This window comes from Sebastes umbrosus, chromosome 19 (assembly GCF_015220745.1).
Source record: "Sebastes umbrosus isolate fSebUmb1 chromosome 19, fSebUmb1.pri, whole genome shotgun sequence".
Classification (NCBI taxonomy): domain Eukaryota; kingdom Metazoa; phylum Chordata; class Actinopteri; order Perciformes; family Sebastidae; genus Sebastes; species Sebastes umbrosus.
The window spans coordinates 14,615,674-14,639,417 of record NC_051287.1 but is presented as its reverse complement, the minus strand read 5'-3'; the positions used below and the strand labels follow the sequence as shown (position 1 = coordinate 14,639,417).

Genomic DNA, 23,744 nt, shown 5'->3' with positions numbered 1-23,744 from the left:
ACATGCAACATATGTTAACAGCCAAGCCAGAAACTCTGGTCTTTTTTAGGCCCTTTTGAGCTTCTGTGCTCTTTTGTGTTTTGCTTATTGAGACTGTTGTCCATCCTAGTTGGGGAAACAAAATGAATACCCTTCAATTAGGTTCCCTGCACTAGGACGTTTAGGTGCTACTTGTGCAAGGATCTGGCTTGCCTCACAATAGCCTAGCGCCTGCAGGCTTTATTCTGTTATTCTAGTCATTTGTTGATTTTCACTGAAACCCTTTATACCCATTTCTTTGGTCTTGTTTATTTGGGGAAACTTTAAAGGAAGGTAAAAGGAAAAAGGAAAACAATATTTCAGTTTCCATCATTGTTTGTTATAGTAGAGGCATTTGTTCATTATCGAAGAGGCATTTGTTAATTATTATTACTATTATTATTATTAAGGAGGCATTTTATTTTATATTATTATGTGGATGGGAACTGGTTTTCAGTCTTCTGCCCATTGGTATTTATACAACATCTCTGGAATGATTTGCATTAATGCCTCTATAGTAAACATGTCCAACAATAAACTACTGTATATGTCCGTACTAAACACGCACCTGTACCTTTATATGCTGTTTTATTGGTGACAAATACAGTACAAACAAAATGGCATATTTAAGCAAATATTTCAAAGCACAAATATTTGTTACATCAAACTTGTTACATTAAGATATACATCCTCCCTAAAAATCATAACAATGTTGATTTAGATCTTAACAGAGCAAAAAATGAATTCCAAGTCAGTTAGAAAGACATACTGTATGTAGTGATGTTTGCGTAGTGTACTGAATAATTATGAGACCTCACAGTAAAAGAAAAACATGTTCGAAAGCAGGACTGACTTTCATAGTTATAACATGCAGATCATAGTTAAGTGTTAAAGTTCCCTGTTATGAAGGAAACAATCTTCCACATCAGGACAAAAAAAATTATTAATAATTACATTTTTAATATTTCAAAAGATTTACAAAAATGCAGTCGGCTGCTGAGTGCTCGTGGTTTTATAGGTTTGGTTTGGTTCTTGGCATTGAGTTACTCCTCTGACCCGTTCATTTTCTGTCCATGTAGTTGTGGACGGCCTTGTTAAAAACTGCCAGGAAGAAATCTACATCCTCCTTTGTGATGCACATGGGGGGTTGGACGCGGAAGGTCTGAAGTTGTGAGAGAACAAGAAGGAGATTAACCAGGTCAGGTCATGCGTATCATGTATGGAAAACCACCATAATTGCAAGTCATTTTGACGGAAGAAGATGATGTTTCTTCCTTTTTTTTACGATTATCAAGATGGGTTGTGGCGGTGACATTTTGTCTCTGCAATGAATGGACTTGGTGGATGGAATAATACTACTAATGGGCTGGAAAAACATTTGCTCCATATTTTTCTATTTTTCTTCTAGTATAATAATCACTGTGCAACATAAACAATAATACCTAGAGTATTTTATTTACCTAAGCCTTATTCTTGAAATTTAAAAAATGCCAGTGGGTGCCCTTCCTCATTTTCTGCATTGAGGTAACAAATTAACAAAGAAAGAAAGAAAGAAAGGAAGAAAGAAAGAAAGAAAGAAAGAAAGAAAGAAAGAAAGAAAGAATGAAAGAAAGAATGAAAGAAAGAAACCCTGTAACTCTCTTTCCCACTCACACTTTTCCTCGGCTGCACTTAATTGTTAATAAAAGTGTAAATTGTAGTGAAACTGACTAAACACTTTAAAGCAAACAATATCAGGGACCAATTGTTTATTTAGATTGTAATAAATACAGTTATTTATGAAAATAAAAATCTTAATTTTTGTCTTAAAACCATTGTGATGTCTGATGTGTGTTGCAGTTTACGGGGCTAGGGTTTGGATTGGAATTTCGCCTAGGGCACCAAAAGGGCTAGAGCCGGCCCTGCTTGAAATGTTTTTTTTCCCCTGTTGGAGTTGCCTTAAGACTCTTTTTTGTTTATACCACTTGCTGGTGACCCTGCAAAATAAACAGAGGGACAGGCTACTTCAGGGTGAGTGCTGTTACCTGTCCGTAGACTCCTCCTTTCCCTATCAGGACTCCCATGTCCTTTATGTCCTCAAAGATCTCACTCATTGCCTGAGTAGGCAACGGGTCTCTGCTGGCCTGTGGATGATCAGAGAGGAGGTTAAAAATGGATGGAAGTATAGCTCTATATACTATATTGAAGTAACTAACAGTATGAACACTATCCATCTGCCTGTGTCCAAGCAACTAACTACTTATGCCAAATGGCCTGACAGGCTACTATATCTACAAATCTACTGCGAGTAGAGGTGAGTGTCACTTCTATTACAAAATAAATACCTTGTCTTTGACCATTTCCATACCGATCTGCAGGCCTTTTCCACGGACATCACCGATAATCTCATACTTTTCTCTGAGTTTTGCCAATTCTGTCATCAGATAGGTGCCCACATTCAGACTGTTCTGCTGTGTGCCGTCTTCTTTGATAGTCTGTTGAGTAAAAATCCATCAGCTATTGTTTAAGTCCAACTGGGATCACATTTAATCTTCTCTTTTTGCAGTCAAAATAATGTTAGTGTTTTTGATTTACAGAGCGGATATGTGTGCCGTAGCACTCAAACATTATAAATGAGTTATAATTCAGTGTGCTTGAGTGATTATGGACTTTTCAACCTCAGCTACAGTAATAATACAAGACTGGACTTTAATCAAATTCAATTCAATTGCGCTAATGAAGAGGACTGATGTAAAAAGAGAAGATGAATTCTTACATCCAGCACTGATGAAGCAACAGCACAAGCCAAAGGACTTCCTCCAAAGGTGTTGAAGTGGGAGGCCTTACCGAAGGATGCAGCAATTTCTGAGAAACACATGAAGAAACAAGCTCACATCTCCACCCACTGCTGCCTCAAACAAGGTTTTTATGTCGTACAGTATCATCTCACCTGGTGTTGTAACAACAGCTCCAATTGGGAATCCATTACCAATGCCCTTCGCCATTGTAACCATATCGGGCATGACGTCATGACCTTGGAAACCCCAGAAGTGGTTTCCTGTTCGCCCAAATCCAGTCTGGACCTGTCAGGTGCAAACAGATTAGTTTCTTTACATTTTTAAAACAAAATTTCACATTAGATACAAGCATTAGTGCTAAAAAGATGGAAACCAGGCTCTGCCAAGTATGTTCTCACATTGACTTTTACCTTTAAAGTCTCATGATGGAGGCCTTAGTGCCTGATCTTAGCCTTGTTACATGGTGTTTGCTTCATGTCCTTCATTTTTTAGCATAACGTAACTTTATGTGTATCTAACCTCATCGGAAATGCAGATTCCTCCTCTCTCTCTCACAAGTTTGTAAGCCTCCTTGAGGTAGTTTTTAGGGTACTGCACGGCTCCTCCCATTCCCTGTACAAACAAAACACATTCACATCTCACAGTCCCATTTTAATCAACGCAAGCAGCTGTACTGAACATGAGAAAATAATGAACATGGATGATATGATAAAAGTAAAGTTCTAACTTTTTCAGGCCAAGACTCCAAAAAATAATTTAGTACCTGAATTGGCTCTGCAAAGAAACCAGCAATTCGACTTGGGACACTAGTAGCGAATGACTCTTTGAGATCTCCAATGTATTTGTCATTTGCCATGCAGTGACCTGTTGGATTAAAGACAATTATTTTGGTGACAAATTAGCATGTAGAAATACAGTATTACCAAAATACCTAAATACTTCTTCTTGATCACATTACAGCACCTAAGTAAGGGCTAAGCAATTATTCAATAAATTGTTTAATGTCTTTTCATACAATACAAAAGTCTCATATCATAATTTCCTGTGGAAGTTAAACATATTGCATTATTTTGTTGTAGGAATATTGCAGATGGGGCCGTAATGCTTAGTCCCACAGACAAGAGTGGTCAGTTAGCCTCTTTACCTTGGGCACAGCTACAGTCTCTGATGGTCTGCACAGGAGAGTCCCTGCAGTGGCTTCCTCCCCACGGACCTCTGAACACATCAGGACTCATGACCTGTTTGTTGGGCAGAATCATAGTCAGCTAGAGTAGTGGTTCCCAGCCTACTTTACTTGAAGCCTCCCCAACCTGTATTTAAGAAAATCTGAACTCTTAAGAGAGTTGATGAGTAATTTTTTAAGAAAAAAACAAGTCAAAATTCTCTGATTCCAGCTTCTTAAATGTGAATATGTTCTGGTTTCTTTACTTCTCTATGACAGTAAACTGAATATCTTCATCTTGGGCTTTGAGAAACACTGATCGTCAAATTTTCACCATTTTCTGACATTTTATAGACCAAACAACTAATCAATTAATCAAGAAAATGAAAACAATGAAATTAATCATTGGTTGCAGCCCCTTATGTGTTTTATGTTGTGTATTGCTGCGTGTGACATTGCAATACAGCAATGTATACATACGTGTGTGCAGCCTAAGCTAGTGGCGATGGGGTATTTATATGATGAGTTGGAGGTAAGACCCATGGTCTGTTGGGTGCCACCATGGTATGATCCTCTGGAGGATAGAAACAAAAATAACAATCAGAAACATGCTGAAGATTTAAAGCAAGTATTGCTAAAAAAAGTCTTAATTTTCATATAATTATGAAGCACATGAGGATAAGACTTGTACCTGAAAGTGATGAGGTCAATGTTGCCAGTGTGAAGTCGAGCCATCAACATGGCCAGGTCGTTGGCTTCTGAGCCGCTGTTGGTGAGATATATCACCTGGACAGAGAAACAAAGACCAGCAGACATTTAAATTACAGCCCACGTATTTATCCAGGCTCCTGATCTGAGCTGATCAAATCCACCGCCGTCTACCTTGAGAGGATCCGGCAGGTGGGAAGCTAGTTTCTCACAATACTCATGGAGAGTAGGATGGACGTAGATGTTTGTAGTATGCCACAGTCTCTTCAACTGCCTCTCTATATCTGCTGTCACCTTCCTGTGCCACAGATGTCAGAGTCAGAACAGTGATTTATGACTGAAAACTGTATATCAGAATTAAACATGCTATAACAGCAAAGATAAAAAGGACCTTACGGGTGGCAGTGGCCCAAACTGACAGTCGCCACGCCAGCAAATAGGTCCAGATATCTGTTCCCGTCCACATCCCACAGCCACTGCATGTGTCCCTGGTGGATGAACATCGGTTTCTTATAGTAGGTAATCTTCATGGTCACGGGGTTGCAGTTCTGCCTGCGGATCTCCATCATCCGCTCTTTGGACATACCCTGGATGGAGACAAATAAAAGGAATATAGTGACCTTTTTTGTTGTTGTGTGTGTTTTTGGTTCTGAGTGAAAATGATGGATTGCCATGAAATTTAGTACAGACATTCAAGGTCTTGATTATTTAATTGATCCCCTGACTTTTCTTGTAGCGCCACTAGCAGGTCAGTGATTTCTCTTAAGGCTCGGTCACACCGGCATTTAAAATTACACATTTTTGCTTCACACCGGCATTTAAAATTAAAAAAAATTTGCAGCAGAAGCAATTCATTTCAGTGGAATTGCGGCAATCAGTGGAGTGAAACACTCACATTGAGTTAAACTTTAGTATATGGTACAATGAGTCCCACTGTGACTGACTCGTGGTAATATCTTCCTAGCGTGTTGTTCACTCTGCCAGTACTCCCTACAACACCAACACCACTTCTAGCACCATTTCCTAAGGACATTCAGATAAACTTCATCATATATCTGGTGTGATCGGGCCTTTAACCAGTAATATCTTGGGTTTATGATGGTAGAACACGCGACACAAAACATTGCTCTACAGCGCCACTACTGGTCAAAAGCTCCACAGGGTTCCTTTAATCACTATCAACATATTGTAGTGTACTATTGATGATAATTTAAAAAAATTCTCTAGTTAAATTAGTAATAACAGGTAATATCACTTGTAGCACCTGCCAGGTAAAGTTGAATATTTAGTAACATTTTAGTTTTTTTTACTGAAGCCATTACAGAATACTGAGCCCAACAGTGCACGATAGACACTGTCTGGATTCCACAACACTACCTTGTATTCCTCTGGTGTGAAATTGCATGAGGGCATCTCTGGGAGATCTGCAGGACGAAATTTGAGGGCTGATTTCTGACATACTGCACCTGTGAAACGGTTTCCAGGGAAATTCAGAAAAAAGAAAAGATGTTTCTAAATGATGTCTTGTCCAAAGATTTTGCATTATTTTATAAACGTGTTACATTTGTATTCTTTATGGCAGAAAATTTGAGGAAAGGGTATATATCATAAATCTATTGATTTGTTCTTGCCAAATTCTATATGCATAAGCCAAAGCCCCTTTTTTGTGTTTTTTTACAAAGATTTTGAACTGTACAAAAAAACGATGACATTTTCCACCAACAAAAAGGCCGTAAAAACTGTAAGGGCATGCATTGCCTGTGAAGTATGTATGCAAATATACAATTAAATATTCCCTTTTCTTTTTTTATTATTTATTTCCTTTTTTTTAATATTTTATTTTATATGTTCAATTTAGTCTATTTTGTATATTTATATGAATTTTGCTGTGTGCATTGTCAATATGTGAAATTGTACATGTGAAATCTGTCCAATAAAAAGATTAAAAAGGTGAAAAAAGAGAAGAAGGACGTGGAGCTGCACACAGTGAGCTCATAGCAGAGAGGAGAAGTTGGTCTGAGATGATTGTAGTGACAGAAAAAAGACACAAAAACATGGCATGGAGGAAAATCCGTCCAGAGGAGCCTGTGGATCTGATGTTTCTGGAGGAAGATGTGGGCAGAACATGCAAACGGAGTGGAAGTGGTAAGGGAGAGGGTGTAGCGGGTGGTTTGGAATTGAGCCGGTGTGTTTGTAGAACGAACTGTAGAATAGGGGGAAGTGAATACTATCGGAAATAAACCAAATATTATTGTGCTTTCAATCTCTACAGAAGTCTGCCTTTGTGTGGGAGAACAAAGAGAGGTGGTAGGGGGTGTTGTTTGTAACAAGTGTGTGTGTGTGTGTGTTTTGAACAAGGCTTTGAATAATTATCATTACCCAGTGAAAAAGTAGTTTTATTTATTTTCATATGTTACAGTGTGGATGCTGACGAGGTGGGCCGCCGCCAACAGAGTGTAAAGAAGAGGAAAAGACTAAGGCTGTCTTTCTATGAACAACCACAAATATACTCTCCTTCACAGACGTACCCTCCGGGGCCTCCACCACTGCCCACCACTCCTCCCAGAGAGAGTCCAGATGAGAATGGGAAGAAGGGGAACCTCTCTCCCCACAGTTCTGCATGGAAGACCGAGATAGATGCCGACATTATGCCTGATCTCCCAAGGTTCATTCCGAAGCGCGAGCCCGGCGTGCAGCCACCACTACTTCCAGACAACAAACCAAGCCCCCTGGAGATATTCAAAAACTTCTTCGACGACAGGACTGTAAAGGTCATCGCCAACAACACAGACAAGAACGCCGCGAACAACTCTGCAAGTGGGAAGAAATTTGAATGGACGAACCTCACTCCGATAGAGTTTTTCAAATTCCTGGGACTGCTGGTATACATGGGAATCCTCAACCTGCCGAAACTGAGACATGTGGAAGGTGAAAAGCATCTTTCATGTCCCATTTCCACGCACAGTGATGGCAAGGAACAGATTAATGGTAATTTTATGGAATTTGCACATGAGCCAGCAGAGAATGTGGTAAATGACAGTAAAAAAGGCACAGATGATCACTTGATCGCTTGCACAGAGTCAACCCTCTGTGTGACTCGATTCGAAATGCCTGCAAATCCGTGTACCACCCTTATCAAAGCTTGTCAGTGGATGAAAGGATGGTTGCAACAAAGGCCAAAATCAGACTGAAACAGCACTTGAAGCTCAAGCCGACCAAGTGGGGTATCAAGCTCTTTGTTTTGGCTCACACAAATGGATACACCGTTGACTTCAAAATCTACACTGGGAAGACAAAGTTCATGAGTGGAAAAGGACTCTCTTTTGATGCTGTGATGTCACTGGTGAAAAAGGATTACCTGGGTTCAGGTTACCATATATGCTGTGATTACTACTACACCAGCCCAGCCCTTTTCACACATCTGAGTGGCCTGGGCTTTCGAGCATGTGGTACCTACCGTGAAGGAAGAATGGGGCATCCAAGAGGGCACTTTTGCTCAGGGATATGCATTGGCAGAAAAAAAAAAGACAATTCCTAGCAAAAAAAAAAAAAAAAAATGGCCATGAACCGTGCCCAAAAGAATGGGCATAACTCATAAACAGAAGCTAGAAGCTTCAAATCGCTTTTCTATATTGAGTTTTTTGTTTCAATATTTGGGTTTGCAACGCTGTTTTGAATAAAAAAAGTAAAAATTCAAGTTCTGTTTTTTTTATGGGCTAATATGCCCCTATTATAGTGTATAGAAGTCTAGCTGACGGTTGTGATGATTCTGTGGATGTGAAAACTGTAAAAAATGACAACTTTATAAGGCAAAACATCAAGGTAAAAACAACAAAAATAAAATATAAATAGATAATAATATAAATGCTGCGCAGCTGTGAGTCGTGGCCGAGCATTTTGAGGAGGAAGAAGAAGGAGATGGAGGAAGAAGATGAGGAAGATGGAAAAAAAGGAAGACAAACGAGGAGTACAGGTCCATCATTAATCCTCTAGACCCTATAATGTAGCCTGATAATCAGATCGAATTGACATTTTCAATTGAATTGCTAAAAAGAATCATAGATGTGGGCAACGATTCAGAGATCTGGATCCAGGCTACTTTTTATCTACAGAAAAAAACACATCTGATGTAAAAATTTCATTACGTTTGTCTGGTCAATATTTAATCAAATTAAAACCTGGTTGATGGTTTAACCACTTTAAGAACTGATCTGACAGGCAAATATACATTATATATAATAAATAAAAAAAAATAAAAAAAATAAAATATATAATTTATTTTATTAAATAAATTGTTATGCTGTTACCCCCTGGAGAAACATTTAATATGAGCACAGAAAAATTGAAATTATGAACAAATCTAAACAACATATTCTTAACTCTCATATGCACCCTCCATTTAACCACTCTTGTTTCAAATGAGATGACTTTCACTGCAGTGTGTGCAGATTTTATCTTCTGTTAGTTATTTAATTTGATGCAGTTGTCTTAATTCTTATGTCACCATATCAAGTCTTGTTTGCATGAATAGCGGTGAATATATTACCTAGTGTAGTGCACCAATCTCTACTGCAGCCTATAATAAAACCAATGCTTACCTCTTATTCCTGACAGATTATCCTGTTTTACAATTGTATTAGCTAATTAGTTCATGAGCTAACATAAAAAATGTCACCTGATATTCTTAAGTTACTGTAACAAACATAAAATACCTCCTATACAGACAGACCATGATCATCAAAATTTGTTCATCTCCATGGTAACTCACCACTTCCCAGGTGAAGTTTGGCCGAAACAGGTGAATAGCAGGATTGTCCTGTTAAAACGGCACAGCGGCCACTTAGAGAAGAAACAACTTTATACATGTTGAGCAGGTGCAGAGGGCAACACAGCTATCTGACTCCCTTCACTGTCTGACACTCACTCACTTCAGCCTTCCTTTTTCTAAAAAGTCAAAGATTGGTGGATAGTGAGCAGCCAATGGTACCCAGATCCTACCAAACCACAATGATTTCTCTGCACTTAGATAAATGTATAACCAGTGTCACCTTGTCACGAGATTTCCACTGCATGCTCACTGATTGGGTTTAGAAAGGAGGCAATATATGTTGTTGGGTGGTGCCGGTTCATTCCTGTTGGAGGCCGGAGAAGACGCTAACCTCGCTCTGAGGTGAGGAGGAGTTTGTTGTGTGGTAAGTGTGGCAGTGCTTTCTATGCTCTTCCTGTTTTCCCTTATGCAATAGGCCATTTTAACAGCGGCCACGTCATAGCAGGGTAACAAAAAATAAATAATAATAATAAATAATAATAATATTCAAGTGCTCCAAGTGAGAGTGACAGTGTGCAAGCATGCACAATACCAGGAACCTGGAACCAAAGCACTAGACAGATGACTGCAAAGATAAACCGAGTGCTTGGACGTCCTGGCTGGAGCTCCGTATGTTTTCAACTGAGTTACTATAGTCCGTTATTACAGTAGGTAGTGGGTAGTTGCATGTTCTTTGGGTTATGTATTGCACCCAGCACATTTCAATGTCTCTTGGGAGTGTTTGTTTGGGGACTGTCAACATCAGTCTTTTATTTGGACAATGTGAGCCTCTTTTGTGCATCTAGAGCAGCAAGGAAGTACTCTAGGAATAAGCAAGGACTAAACGTAAAGATTAGTTTTTTCAGAAGCGAGTAAGCATTTGATCATATGTGGTGTGCGGTTTCTGTTTATGGTGTCTTTTCACACAGAATTACCTTGAAAGTCTTTGACTGTGTCTTCAGGCTAGGCCATCCCTGTAGTTTTCACAGACAATAATGAACTTGAGGGCACTTTGGGCACTGCAAAGCTAGGTGTTAGAAGAAGAAAAAGATTGCAGGATTAAAAAACCACAGCTCTTTTCAGCTTCCAAACCACAAATAGTGGAAGACAGTAGAACCTATAACATTAATACCTGTAAGGGGCGGTGTAAACAATGTGTAGTACAAATAGTTGTTCCTCAAGCTCACAGATTTATTATTATTACATTCACATCTATAATCAGCAAAAAAAGCATGTTTTCAGGAATTACAATCATAAAACGTAACATTCAATCATGATTCAGCAGATCCAAGACAAGCAAAATTAACTTCAAGTAAGTTATTAGAAAGGCACTGAGCCAGATTATTTTCTCATTTTCACTACTGAGGTCTGTTAAAGGTGTAATATGTAACCGTTGTCAGTTGCTGTTTATTAAAATTCAAAGTCGGCCCCTCCTCCTCGGCTCGAGCGAGCTATAGAGTGAATGAAGAGAGGGGGCGGCGTTAGTGAGAACAGAGCATTAAATCAAAGAAATAAAAAGTTATTTTCTGAAGCCCAGAAACGTCCCAAACACAGCAAAATAATGAGAAGAGAGAAAATACAGGCAGAGGGCAGGATTTCTGCAGATACAGACACCACCACACACTTCTAGTGGGTCATAAATGATGATTGAGAGGGATTATTTTGCACACATATAATCAGCAACAAAGCATGTGTTCAGGAATTATAATTGAAATTTTTTTAGCATTTTAAAAAGGATGTACAAAATGCAATCCACTGCTGAGAGGGTTTCCAGGTTTGGTCCGTGGCATTGAGCATTCCAGCTGACCTTTAACTGACGTTCATCTTCTTTCCATGTAGTTGTGGACGGACTTGTTAAAAACTGCCAGCAAGAAATCTGCATCTGCCATCGTGATGCACATTGGGGGTTTGATGCGGAAGGTCTGAAGTAGTGAGGAAAAACAGAAAACAAAAGGGGAGATTATGGAGGGATTACCGGGAAAACGTGTAACCAGGTCAGGTGCTTTACTCTGTGTCACACAGTAAAGGCAGAGCAAGCACTTCAGACATTTCTGGAATATATTGTTAAGCAGCAGACACTGCAATATTCATAATGTTAATCCATATTGAAATGTATTATCAGTGAATACTTTTGTCAAGCCACTACCAAAACAGGCTGTTCTCATACACCGTTGGTAGATATACCTACAGAAAGTAATGCACTGTAATTCGTATATATATCACTAAATCAATTTGTATGTATTTCTCGTAATCGTGATGATGCAGGGTGAAAAAGCCCTACTTATAATCTAACTTTTTTTAGCTTTGTGTTCACAAAACAAGCAGCTTGGTGATGTCGGGGCCAGCTGTGCTTATACAGTACCACATGCTGACTCAGCAAAAAATAAACTGAGAGTGCTGCTACCTGTCCGTAGATTCCTCCTTTTCCAATCAGGACTCCCATGTCCTTCATGTCCTCAAAGAGCTCACCAATGTCCTCAGGAGGCAGCGGGTCCCTGCTTGCCTGTGGATGAGAAAAGGTGAAAGGATGAATGAGGCTGGATGCGTTACGGCTTGTCCACACCGAACGCATGAGCAGTGCGTGGCGGCTGCGGAACCTGTTGTTTTTTTTTATTTCGGCGTACATGTTATCAGGTTAGAGCAGCCACACTGCCCGTGTGTGGCACGCGTCTCACGCGCGGCTTGGCTGCTTGTCTTCTAGAGATTCAAGGTCTTACCTAACAGCCACTGGGGACTCAAGGATGAACTGATTAGATTTTGGTCGTCAAAGGTCACTGTGACCTCACATCTGTCACATTCTCATGAAAGCGATATCTCAGGAAAGCCTGGAATGAATTTCTTCAAATTTGACACAAACATCCACTTGGACTCAAGGATGAACTGATTAGATTTTGGTGGCTCAAAGTTCAAGGTCACTGTGACCTCACAAAACACGTTTTTGGCCATAACTCAAGAATTCATTTGCTAATTATGACAATTTCACAGATCATTCTTCTGGCTACTTTACATCATTTTGGGTTGTTTACTGCTGACACACTAACACATCTTGTAAAGTGTGTCAATGTAAAACAAATGGAGGTAGAGAGGCCAGAATCCAGAATATAGGTCGAGTGATAGTGGACTTTTAAAGGCTGATATAATAATGATAGTTTGGAGCAGGAAAAAGCCGATAGCCGATTAATTGGCCGATATCTTCTTTACTTCTGCAGCATGGCTGTTTTTTTTGTCACTCTGAATTTAATAATTCCTAAGAGAATATCTTGAAGTGTGATTTGGTGGATTACATCGTGGAATATGTTCAATTTATTTGCAAAGGGCGATGCGCTGTTCTGTGGTTTACAGTATGACTGGCCAGGATTACTTCTGTTGCGCGTCTCGTACATTGTTAAAAGCCACTCTTGCAAACCATTAATGTTCGTGCATATTTGGCCTCCTTTCTAAATCCAATCAGTGAGCATGTAGTGGAAATCTAGTTACAAGGTGCCACTGGTTATACATTTATAAAAGTGCAGAGAAATCATTGTGGTGTGAAACCATTTCATGAACGGATGGTTATGTGGTTTTATTATTTGAAAGAGAGAACACCAGAATAGTAGAGTAAACAAGTTAACAGTGAATGATTTGTTTTTCTTCCTGTCTGCCTGTCTTGTATCTGGGACAAAGAGCTGATAGTGTAGCATTATATATTCAAGAGATAACTTTTTCTCGCCCTCTACCTTGAATTTGAGTATCAAGCCTCCGTGCAAAATGATGTATACGTCCCCGCGTGACTGGTGGTGGCTGTGCAGCCATCGGCCACTATCAGATCTCAGTTCCGCCGATAACGATAGTTTGTAAAACATCCTTTCGGCGCCCCTACCTCTAATCCAGAATCAATCTAAATTGCTGGCATAACAGTCACTAATACTGAAAAAGTATGCAATGTAGCGAATGGAAAGTCTCTTCAAACATGATGACATATGCCAAACAAAGGAAAACTATACCAGCAAAATTTAATAATAAATAATAAAATTAAACCCTTAACAACAATGACACAGCAGGATATTTGTGTTGCAAGTCTACAAAACTGAACATTACACAATTCTACTCCCGGACAACTGTCTTATTTTATTAGAAGTTTCTTTACTAACTCTTCCCTTTGCTGACTCTTTTCAAATACAATATCTGCCAGTATCAACAGATTAGATTTACTGCAGCTGATATTGTTTTCTTCACAATTACTGCTGCTCCGGCTAATGGTTAACTGGGCCACCATGCCCCGGGAGGCCCAGCACGTTGTTCAAGCACGTGAGGACGAGAGGTGAGTGTCACTTCTGTTACAAAACAAATACCTTGTCTTTGACCATTTCCACACCAATCTGCAGGCCTTTTCCACGGACATCCCCGATAATCTCATACTTGTCTCTGAGTTTTGCCAGTTCTGTCATCAGATAGGTGCCCACGGTAAGACTGTTCTGCTGTGTGCCGTCTTCTTGGATAGTCTGATGGGTAGAAATACGTTAGTCATGTTTGTATTCGTTTTCAGATGCAGCTGCAATAACAATACTCAGAAATACACAGAAAAAAAGGACCGATTGTACAAAGAAAAGATGAATTCTTACGTACATCAAGCACTGATGAAGCAATGGCACAAGCCACAGGATTTCCTCCAAAGGTGTTGAAGTGAACCCCCTTGGTAAATGAGGCTGCAATTTCTGGGTAAACACATGAATAAACACCTCACTCAATGCTGCTTCAAACTATCGCACTGTTTTGAGCTTGTTTAGTGGAATGAGTCCAAGCTCTCAACTCACAAAATAAATCTGTGTGAAAGATCCCTATCTGGGATTGTTTCATCTCTTCCCATGCATCAATTTATTAGTGGCAATAATGAACAATACACTTTGCACACTCTCTTAATAATTAAACTGAATAATAATATAACTGAAACTTGAACACAAGCTTTATTCATAGAGCCTTCCCTCTCTGTTAAACAGCCTGCATTAGAAAAGTACGCAGTTAAAACAACAAGAGCTAATGGAACAATGTCTATTAAGTATGTATGATTGTTAACAATTAAAAAAAACACATGCAGTAATTTACATACAGACAAAGTATTGTATTAAAAGTTCCTAAAAATAGGAAAACTCATCTCTGATACACTATTCACAGGAAATAATCTGCTCAAAATCTGCTCATTTTACACAAACTTCCTGCAGTTCTTGCATTCACTATTTGGGTTCATTGTACAGTCCTGTACTGTTATTGTTATGCATTGAATATAATATGAAATATCCATAAAATATGTAACTTAGTCAGGGGTCATCAGTTTACTCAATGATAGAAAAAGGGATCCCGTAAGGAAAAAGGGTGTGAACCACTGTCTTACAGTATCATCTCACCTGGTGTTGTAACAACAGCCCCCATTGGGAATCCATTACCAATGCCCTTCGCCATCGTAACCATATCAGGGATGACATCATGACCTTGGAAACCCCAGAGGTGGCTTCCTGTTCGCCCAAATCCAGTCTGGACCTGTCGGGTGCAAAATAGATGAAGAAGCTTATTTATTCAGAAGAGCTAAAGAGATGTAAACATACTGAAAGACACCATGGCAGTCCATTAGTGTATTATGACGTTCTCTTGGGCATAATATAGTAACTTTTTCATGGAACTGTAAGCTCTCATGTACAGAAATACTTATTAAGATACTAGAAAACTACGCAGGAAGTACAGTCGAGTGAATATTGGATTTACATTCGCCAGGTGGCCAGAAACAAATCTCCAAATCAATGATAGTTTAATTTTTTGAACAAATCAATATTGTTTAAATTGTAAATAGTAAATACATCTAAAAAGATTTAAAACATATAAAATGCGTATCTAACCTCATCAGCAATGCAGATCCCTCCTCTCTCTCTCACAAGTTTGTAAGCATCCTTGAGGTAGTTTTTAGGGTACTGCACAGCTCCTCCGACTCCCTGTACAAACAAAACACATTAGTTAACACAAGCAGACTTTTCTGATGTCGGTTGAATTTACTCAGTAAACTCATCATTAATATACATAAACATATCTGCATATGAATGTAGAATCTATAGGCAATGAGACAACATTTTGGTATTGGAAACGTTCTGGTTTCCGCTTGTAGTCCGAGTAGTATTAACCAATCCATTTTCGCATCTCAAGTTGCTAATCGGACTGTAAACAATGACCAGTGCACCGAAGAGGAAGTCTCCACCCGGATATCCATTATTCAGATATCCGCTGGCTACTAAGGATAGGCATTACCAAACGTTTTTAATTAAATACAATACAGATACTTTTTGTTACAATTTTAACGATACCGATACTGAACTGATCATTTCTTAAATGGGTATGTCATTTTTCAAAATGTATTACAAAAGCAAAAATGAGTACAATTAAATAAAAATGTTTGTGCCATAAGTGTAAAAATAATCCAGTATTTTACAGAAATGTGATTAAATAATAAGCCTCCGTACAACTTTCAAAGTGTGTTGTTTTTAAATGTTTGAAGGGGTTACTCATGTTGCTGTGCGTGGATCTTTATTGGTCCAAATTGTGCATCTTGCTGTATTTTACCTGCAGGTGACAATTAGCACTACTCCACGCTATGTTTCCTTTCTGCCGTTCTCTCACATGTTTGATGTGGAAGTGTGCGACTGTAAGCTGCTGTGCGCTAGGTTCAGATGTCACTTGGTTTCCATAGTCATGTGACATGGGCCAGCTAAATATGTCAGGGCTGTTTTGGCACAAATATTACACAAAAGTAGCATAAACATTTGGAAGTGTTGCAGCCGCGTTTGTATTTATATGATGTTATTATTGATATTTTTTTCAAGGAATCGATACCAAATGAGTAGTTTGTGAGTATCAAAGTATAGATACCAACGTATACTGTAGATCGGCCCATCCCTACTGGCTACACTGAAACCCCCAAAATGCTGGCCGTCGCCGCAAGAGGCTAAATCGTCGTCAGACCGATAGCGGATGGGTTCCGAGGTTGACTCATTATATAGTCGATAACTCATCATATAGGCGATAATGTTAATATTCAATGTGGCAAGAGCAACAGATCAGACAAACAAAATCATTTGCAACATGAAGAATTTCAGAATTTAGTACCTGAATCGGCTCTCCAAAGAAAGCAGCAATTCGACTTGGGACACTAGTAGCAAATGTCTCTTTGAGCTGTCCAATGTATTGATCATTTGCCATGCAGTGACCTGTGGGATCAAACAAAGTGGAGTCATTTATTTTAAACTAATACAGTCATTAGCATGTGTATACAAATGGAAACGTACTGGGCTGTTAAAGTTAACACGCTAATAATGTGTTGATGCAAATTCGTTTAAACACCACTAATTTCTTTAACGAATTGACGCAACTTACGATTTTTAGGATGTAGCGGGCTCATTTTAAAGCTAGAATGATGATACTGGTGTCATATGAAGCTAGAAAACCTAAGGAATCCATTGGTACCATTGGTTGGTGAAGGAGGTTAAATAACACTACGGAATTACGCAAACTTTCGGCTAGGAAAAACTGGCACGGACATTTTCAAAGGGGTACCTTGAACTTTGACCTCAAGATATGTGAATGTAAATGGGTTCTATGGGTATCCACAAGTCTCCTCTTTACAGACATGCCCACTTTATGATAATCACATGCAGTTTGGGGGAAGTCCTAGTCAAGTCAGCACACTGACACACTGACAGCTGTTGTTGCCTGTTGGGCTGCAGTTTGCCATGTAATGATTTGAGCATACTTTTTACGCTAAATGCAGTACCTGTGAGGGTTTCTGGACAATATTTGTCATTGTTTTGTGTTGTTCATTGATTTCCAGTAATAAATACAAATGTAATGCTAATTTTTATACAAAAGCTACGGGTTGAGCAATATCATGTCTATTAATTTTTAAGTATTTAAGATCTGACACTGTGACTGATTTTGGTGAGTTTTAACTTTTGATCATCCATTAACTGTGAACCATGTGGTGGTATGAGAATTTTCTCATGATGCTATTTTATGGTTCACAGTTAATGGATGAAGGAAAGTTAAAACTGATCAAAATCAGTCACAGTGTCAGATCCTAAATACTGAAACTACTGTGAAACATGTTTTTGTTGTTGAAACATTTGACTCTTTGCATGGTATTTTGAATATTTTTGTAATTATATTGTATTTTGTGGATTGACATAGGGTGGTATAATTGCCATGATATCAATTTTAACCAAATTGTCCACCATTATAACAACTATATTTAACGCACAGCAGCAGAGTTGTTATTTACTTATATTGATATCATATTGCAGCATAACAGACCGGTTGTTTGTTTGGTGTAAACAGTCATGTAGATATGCTAACATGCTGATCATTTCCAGGTAAGGCATACTATTTTGTACAGCAAGAATTCCTGAAAATAGTAAAAGGTTAAAAGAGGTAAAAGAGGTAAATTATCAACAGTAGTAGACTTTGAACGTTACACAGGCGATTCAGTACATTTGTCTTATTTTCAGTGTTACAGCTGACCTATTTTACCCTCATGACTTTTAGGCAGATTGTATAGAAATAAAAGCAAATTTGTGAATTGCAACTCTACATAAATTCAATAAAATACACATCCATTTAAGCTGTCACAGAGATCTGTACAGAAATAGAAAAACGTCTAATGTTTTTTTCATCTTGGATTGAGACAAAACACTCGAAAGTAAAGCAATCATTCTAACAAAGTTTAATGTGGATGTTGTGCTGCATGTAAATTCATATGCAGTTAAAAAGAACAAAATTAAAACCTCCAGCATGAACCATTGTTGATGGCTCGGCATGAACACAACACATTAAAAGACAGTGAGGTTAATGTTTTGTAGGGAAGTTGCAAAAGGGGTTGTAATGCTTAATCTCCAAGTCAACGGTCGTGTTTCTTCCTGTTTATGAGAGCAGTGTGTTGAGACATGTGTTTGTGTACCTTGGGCACAGCTACATTCTCTGATGGTCTGCACAGGAGAGTCCCTGCAGTGGCTTCCTCCCCATGGACCTCTGAACACATCAGGACACATGGTCTGTTTGTTTGAGCAGAAACTTAATCAGCTAGATCAACCTGACAGCAACAGTCACTCATAATGAACGTGAAACTTGTAAAATGGTGTTTCTGCATACTGGGATCCATAAACAGTGTTGGAATTACATAAATTGGGTATCACTTTAAAGCTGAGACTCTTGTGGATTCAATGAGCTCATTCATGTGTGATTCTGTTAGTCCCAATAGTAGCCATTTCATTGTAGTGAGACCATTTTTTGAAACTTGACCTCACTGTATGAAATGACCTGTGGTGACCTCTAGGATAATCACAGCCTCATGAAATTACACAGCCACAAACTACAGACCTAGAGCATTCAGAGGATGGATGGCTTTCATAGCTAGATTGACAATAAGGGGGTTTCTGAGCAATTTTCAGAACAGAAGTGCTCGCCATCCAATTGCCGAAAAATGCAATTCTTGCAGAAATCTCCAAATGTCAAAAGTTTCTGACACCAAATCACAGCATGGCTTTTTCTATGGTGTTCCTCAAGGTCTATGTGTCTTAATGTGGTATTTTAGAGGGATTTTTGATCATTTTTATCAATTCTCAAGTGGTAAAACATTGTTAAATTTAGCACCAAATCTGTGTAATAAATGGTATCAAGCCAAAAATTGTCTTAATAACTAATGAGACCTACTGTAAGTAAGGATGGGAATGACCATCATATACTTCTATCATAATGTTCTAAACCCTGATACGCTTTCACAACTTATTTCAATTAATTCATTTATTATTAATCATTTTTTTCAGGTTTCCAGCTATCAGATGATGTACACCACTTCTATGTGACATCTACTGTTGACCTGCTATCTCCCCCTAAAGACTCCCTGTGCTCCTCTAAAAAATACAAATATGGGTCTATGAAAAAGAGGAGGTGGGCAGAAAAGGTTAAACCAAAACGCTGTGAAATTGAATGAGTTCATTAATGTGCAGAATGTAAGCACTAAGAGGCAGTAAGAACATGAAAAATGTTAATTAGCTCCAACGCTTTTCAAGCTGCTTGGAACGGCAGCTATTTTTCAGGCACATGCTGCATGAGCAACAACAAGGAGGTCCTGGATTTATACCCCTGTGGGGGACCATGAAGCTCATCAAGGCGTGCCCCCACCCTGAGTCTTGACCAGACGCTCCAACCACACCACAACACCGCTCTGCCTTGTTCATCCCCATGCAATCAACCCCCTCTCCTTTCCTTCTCTCTCCTCGACCCCTCAATCCCACCGTACATGACCTCCACCCAATCTTCCCTGAATCCCCTAACCATCCAAATAAAACTACTTTTATACCGTACAAATAATGTGGACTTTTTCAGTGAATAATGTATGTATTCACCTTCATTAAAACAGAAATTATAATGTGCATCATAAGTTGCAATGTCATATATTAATGCATACGTACATTTGAGCAGCCTAAGCCATTGGCGATGGGGTATTTATACGCTGCGTTGGAGGTAAGACCAATGGTCTGTGGGCTGCCACCGTGGTATGATCCTCTGCCAGAGAAAAATAAATCAGAAACATTTTAGACATTTAGATTACAGAGAACTTTTCTTGAAAAGGACAAACTACTGCAAAACTGATTAAAAACCTATTACCAGGCTGGGAAATAAATGTAAACCCTGCCTTTTTTGCCTTATAAAAAAGGCATGTTACTTACTTTTACATAATGTAATTTTTTAATCATTACTATTAGATTAACAAAAAAACATTTCTGTATTTTCATTTAATTTTTACGTAATTAAGAAGCACATAATGATGTTCCAAGACGTGTACCTGAGAGTGATGATGTCAAAGTTGCCAGTGTGAAGCCGAGCCATCAACATGGCCAGGTCGTTGGCTTCTGAGCCGCTGTTGGTCAGATATATTACCTGGACAGAGAAACAAAGACCAACAGACATTTAAATTACAGCCCACGTATTTATCCAGGCTCCTGATCTGATAAGAAATCCACCATGTTACCTTAAGAGGATCTGGGAAGTAGGAAGCTAGTTTCTCACAATACTCATGGATAGGAGGAAAGACGTAGATGTTTGTAGTATGCCACAGTCTCTTCAACTGCTGCTCTGCGGCTGCTGTCACCTTCCTTTACCCACAGATGACAGGAATTATTTTTATTAGGAACTGTATATATAATAAAACATACCATCATAGTAAACAAAAAGGACCTTACGGGTGGCAGTGTCCCACACTGACAGTCGCCACACCAGCAAATGCATCCAGATATCGCCTCCCGTCCACATCCCACAGCCACTGCATGTGTCCCTGGTGGATGAACACTGGTCTCTTATAGGAGGTAACCTTCATGATCATGGGGTTGCAGTTCTGCCTGCGGATCTCCATCATCCGCTCCTTGGACATACCCTGGACGGAGACAAATACACAGGGCAGGAGTTACAGTCAATGTCAATACCAGCGTGTCTATATCTACATTTTATATTAGGTGATTACAGAATACAAGGTCCAACTGTGCCAGATAGAGACACTGTATTCCTGGAGGATATTGCTCTTTCTTACCGTGTATTCCTCCGGTTTGAAATTGCATGGGGGCATATGTGGGATGTCTGCGGGAGGGTGTCTGAAGGTTGATTTCTGACATAATGCACCTGTGAAATAATTGATTGAAGATCAGACATTGAGGTAAAAGAGACATTTTATCATTGAGGAACCACATGAGCTGACTGCGTCACTTGTCTGAGGCTGATCAAAGCTTTACGATGACATTTTGTGCAACATTTGGGAGTCATTTGTGTGACATTTTACCCAGAAGTCTTTCAACTCTCATATTTCTTTCCCCTTATTATCTACGGAGAGACAGATATACAGTGTTGTGAAACCTGGCTGACACTGGCAGTTCCCTTTAGACCTCACATTGTGCAACACAGGATAAAAATCATAATCGTGCAGCCCTAGAGAGTCAGTCACCAGTCATATTATGACACCAGGACTGGTTAAATTGAGGCTGCATAGGAAGAGGGAATAGTTTCGCCCATGCTATTTAGACTTTTGTTGTCTGAATGCAGTCTAATACACACAGTCCTGCAATAAAAAAATCTGAGATTTCCAGAATAAAGTCGTAATATTACGAGAATAAAGTCATAACTGTACGAGAAAAAAGTTGTGACATTACGAGAATAAAGTCAAAACTTAACGAGAAAAAAAGTAGTAATATTACGAGAATACAGTCATAACTTTACGAGAAAAAAGTCGTAACATTACGAGAATAAAGTCATAACTTTACGAGAAAAAAGTCGTAACATTACGAGAATAAAGTCATAACTTTACGAGAAAAAAGTTGTAATATTACGAGAAAAAAGTCGGAACATTACAAGAATAAAGTCATAACTTTAAAGAAAAAAAGAAATTAACATGTAAAATTACTACTTTATAATATTATGACTTTTTTCTCGTAATATTAAGACTTTATTCTCGAAATCTCAGATTTATTTTATTTTCCTCAATGTGGCCCTAATACTCCGTCTTACCGTCTTACCGTCGTACCATAGACCTACAACAATGATAAATAAAAATGAAAATGTAAACAAAAAACAGTTATTCATTTCCATTTTTAGAAATCCACAGGGAGCCACTGGAGAGGTGATGAAGAGCCGCAGGTCGCTGACCCCTGGTTTAGGTCCTTTTCACAGCAGCCATAGCAGAGTAATAACAGGTGTAATTGATCAAATTTAATTATGGCCCCATTTTACTTAGTTTGTCACAGCCATTTCAGTGAGCCAGGGCCATAATTAATGTTATTAATAACACATGTACTAAGCAGACAGAGGAACAGTTTTTTCCCCAGGCCATCAGACTTTTAAACAGATAATTCATATGACACCTTCTCACACAAAAAAAATCTTATACTGTATATACTGTTGTTAATATACATGTTCTTAATATGCCTGTATATATTCTTAATATGCCCTTGTACAAAGTATTTCCTTTTATAATTGTAATATAACTTAAAGTATTTTTAATTGTAATTGTAATATAACTAATTGTAATTTTTATATAATTTAAAAGTATTTCCTTTTATAATTGTAATATAACTTATTATTATTTTAATGGAGCTTCCCAGCAAAAAGCATTTCACACGATTGTACCTGTATAACCAGCGTGACTTGAATGTGTGTTTTACCTTGCAATGACATGTGAAAAATGGCTACTGTGAAAAGGGGGTCGTGTCTATAAGGTAACCCACAAACTGCGAGAACCTGGGTTGGACAAAATAATAAAAAAACACCTAAAAAACTGAGCAATTTGTTGCATTAAGTTGCGTTAAACCAGTCGGGTTATTGCTAATTTAAAGAATTATTAGCTAAAAACTTTAAAACAGCTGGAAACACTATTCAAACTGCGACATAACACCGTTTAAGTTCAAGTTAAGTATAAAGCAGCAGCATTAACAGACCAGAAGAACCAACTAACTCACCACTTGCCAAGTGGAATCGACAGCAGGACTGTCCTGTTAAAACTGCACAACGGCCACTTAGAGAGGAGACAACTTTATACATGTTGAACGGGTTCAGAGTGAGCACAGCTTTTCTCCTGCTACTCCCTTCACTGTCTGACTGACCCCCAGCAGGATGAACCTCAGGCTCTTCTGACTCTCTGCTGCGTCACAGGATGCGTGCGCACCTCACATGTGTAAACAAAGTGTCATTTAGGTCAATATTTTTTATTCATGAAAATTTATTTTTCTTTCTTCTAAATAACTTCCATGTAACCAAAATATATCACAACACTGGACACACATTAATATGAATAAATATTAATAACAAATTAGAATTATGTAAGGCTCAATAAGGAAGCTGGTTAATAATTAATAATTGATTTATGGAAAAGGGGTGGGATTAAATAAGTTTCTCACTCCTTTTCGAAATTGTAAATCAAGGCATCAAGTGTTGACAATTTTTCTTACGCTTTTCATTGTATGTAAATACTACTTGTTTCTGACTGTCCACTTGTTGGCATGATCATTCTTTTTCTTTATTTTTTATTTTATTTTTTTTGTATTCTACATTTTCGAAATAAATTTTGAAATGAAATGAAATGAAATGTTACTGGCTGAATATTGACCTCTTTTTGACACTTCAATTACCAACTTCTCATAATTAGCTTTCAATGCTATTTGTGAGTATGAATGAATATGGCATTGGGAGTTATTGAAAAACAAAATCATGCATTTTTCAT

General features: G+C 38.5%; 2 protein-coding genes across 2 annotated transcripts; both read right to left on the bottom strand.

Moving 5' to 3' along the window:
• Positions 1 to 589: 589 nt before the first annotated feature.
• Positions 590 to 9,692, bottom strand: LOC119478830 (alanine--glyoxylate aminotransferase 2, mitochondrial-like). Its single transcript, XM_037753832.1, has 14 exons — positions 9,434 to 9,692; positions 6,043 to 6,131; positions 5,062 to 5,252; positions 4,840 to 4,963; positions 4,649 to 4,743; positions 4,438 to 4,531; positions 3,940 to 4,033; positions 3,559 to 3,659; positions 3,315 to 3,407; positions 2,948 to 3,080; positions 2,774 to 2,862; positions 2,343 to 2,492; positions 2,043 to 2,141; positions 590 to 1,180 (listed from the first exon to the last, which is right to left on the bottom strand). The coding sequence occupies exons 1-14, from the start codon at positions 9,528 to 9,530 to the stop codon at positions 1,079 to 1,081; spliced, it is 1,551 nt and encodes a 516-aa protein (XP_037609760.1). The 5' UTR covers positions 9,531 to 9,692; the 3' UTR covers positions 590 to 1,078.
• A 950-nt stretch (positions 9,693 to 10,642) lies between these two features.
• agxt2 (alanine--glyoxylate aminotransferase 2) lies at positions 10,643 to 23,065 on the bottom strand. Its single transcript, XM_037753833.1, has 15 exons — positions 22,984 to 23,065; positions 21,069 to 21,157; positions 20,725 to 20,915; positions 20,514 to 20,637; positions 20,328 to 20,422; positions 19,954 to 20,047; positions 18,441 to 18,534; positions 16,598 to 16,698; positions 15,340 to 15,432; positions 14,854 to 14,986; positions 14,078 to 14,166; positions 13,804 to 13,953; positions 11,877 to 11,975; positions 11,280 to 11,394; positions 10,643 to 10,923 (listed from the first exon to the last, which is right to left on the bottom strand). Exons 1-14 carry the CDS (start codon positions 23,063 to 23,065, stop codon positions 11,293 to 11,295), a joined length of 1,536 nt encoding a protein of 511 aa, XP_037609761.1. The 3' UTR covers positions 10,643 to 10,923; positions 11,280 to 11,292.
• Positions 23,066 to 23,744: the final 679 nt, after the last annotated feature.

What these genes read in the sequence shown, in the direction of transcription:
- LOC119478830 (XM_037753832.1), bottom strand. Translation starts at nt 9,530, where the DNA reads ATGTATAAAGTTGTTTCTTCTCTAAGTGGCCGCTGTGCCGTTTTAACA. An exon ending in AGTTTGGGCCACTGCCACCC is followed by an intron (nt 4,964 to 5,061) that starts GTAAGGTCCTTT and finishes TCTGTGGCACAG; the next exon opens with GAAGGTGACAGCAGATATAG. An exon ending in GAATCTGCATTTCCGATGAG is followed by an intron (nt 3,081 to 3,314) that starts GTTAGATACACA and finishes TGCACCTGACAG; the next exon opens with GTCCAGACTGGATTTGGGCG.
- agxt2 (XM_037753833.1), bottom strand. Translation starts at nt 23,065, where the DNA reads ATGTATAAAGTTGTCTCCTCTCTAAGTGGCCGTTGTGCAGTTTTAACA. An exon ending in AGAATGTAGCTGTGCCCAAG is followed by an intron (nt 16,699 to 18,440) that starts GTACACAAACAC and finishes TTGATCCCACAG; the next exon opens with GTCACTGCATGGCAAATGAT. An exon ending in GGCTGTTGTTACAACACCAG is followed by an intron (nt 14,167 to 14,853) that starts GTGAGATGATAC and finishes GTGTTTACCCAG; the next exon opens with AAATTGCAGCCTCATTTACC.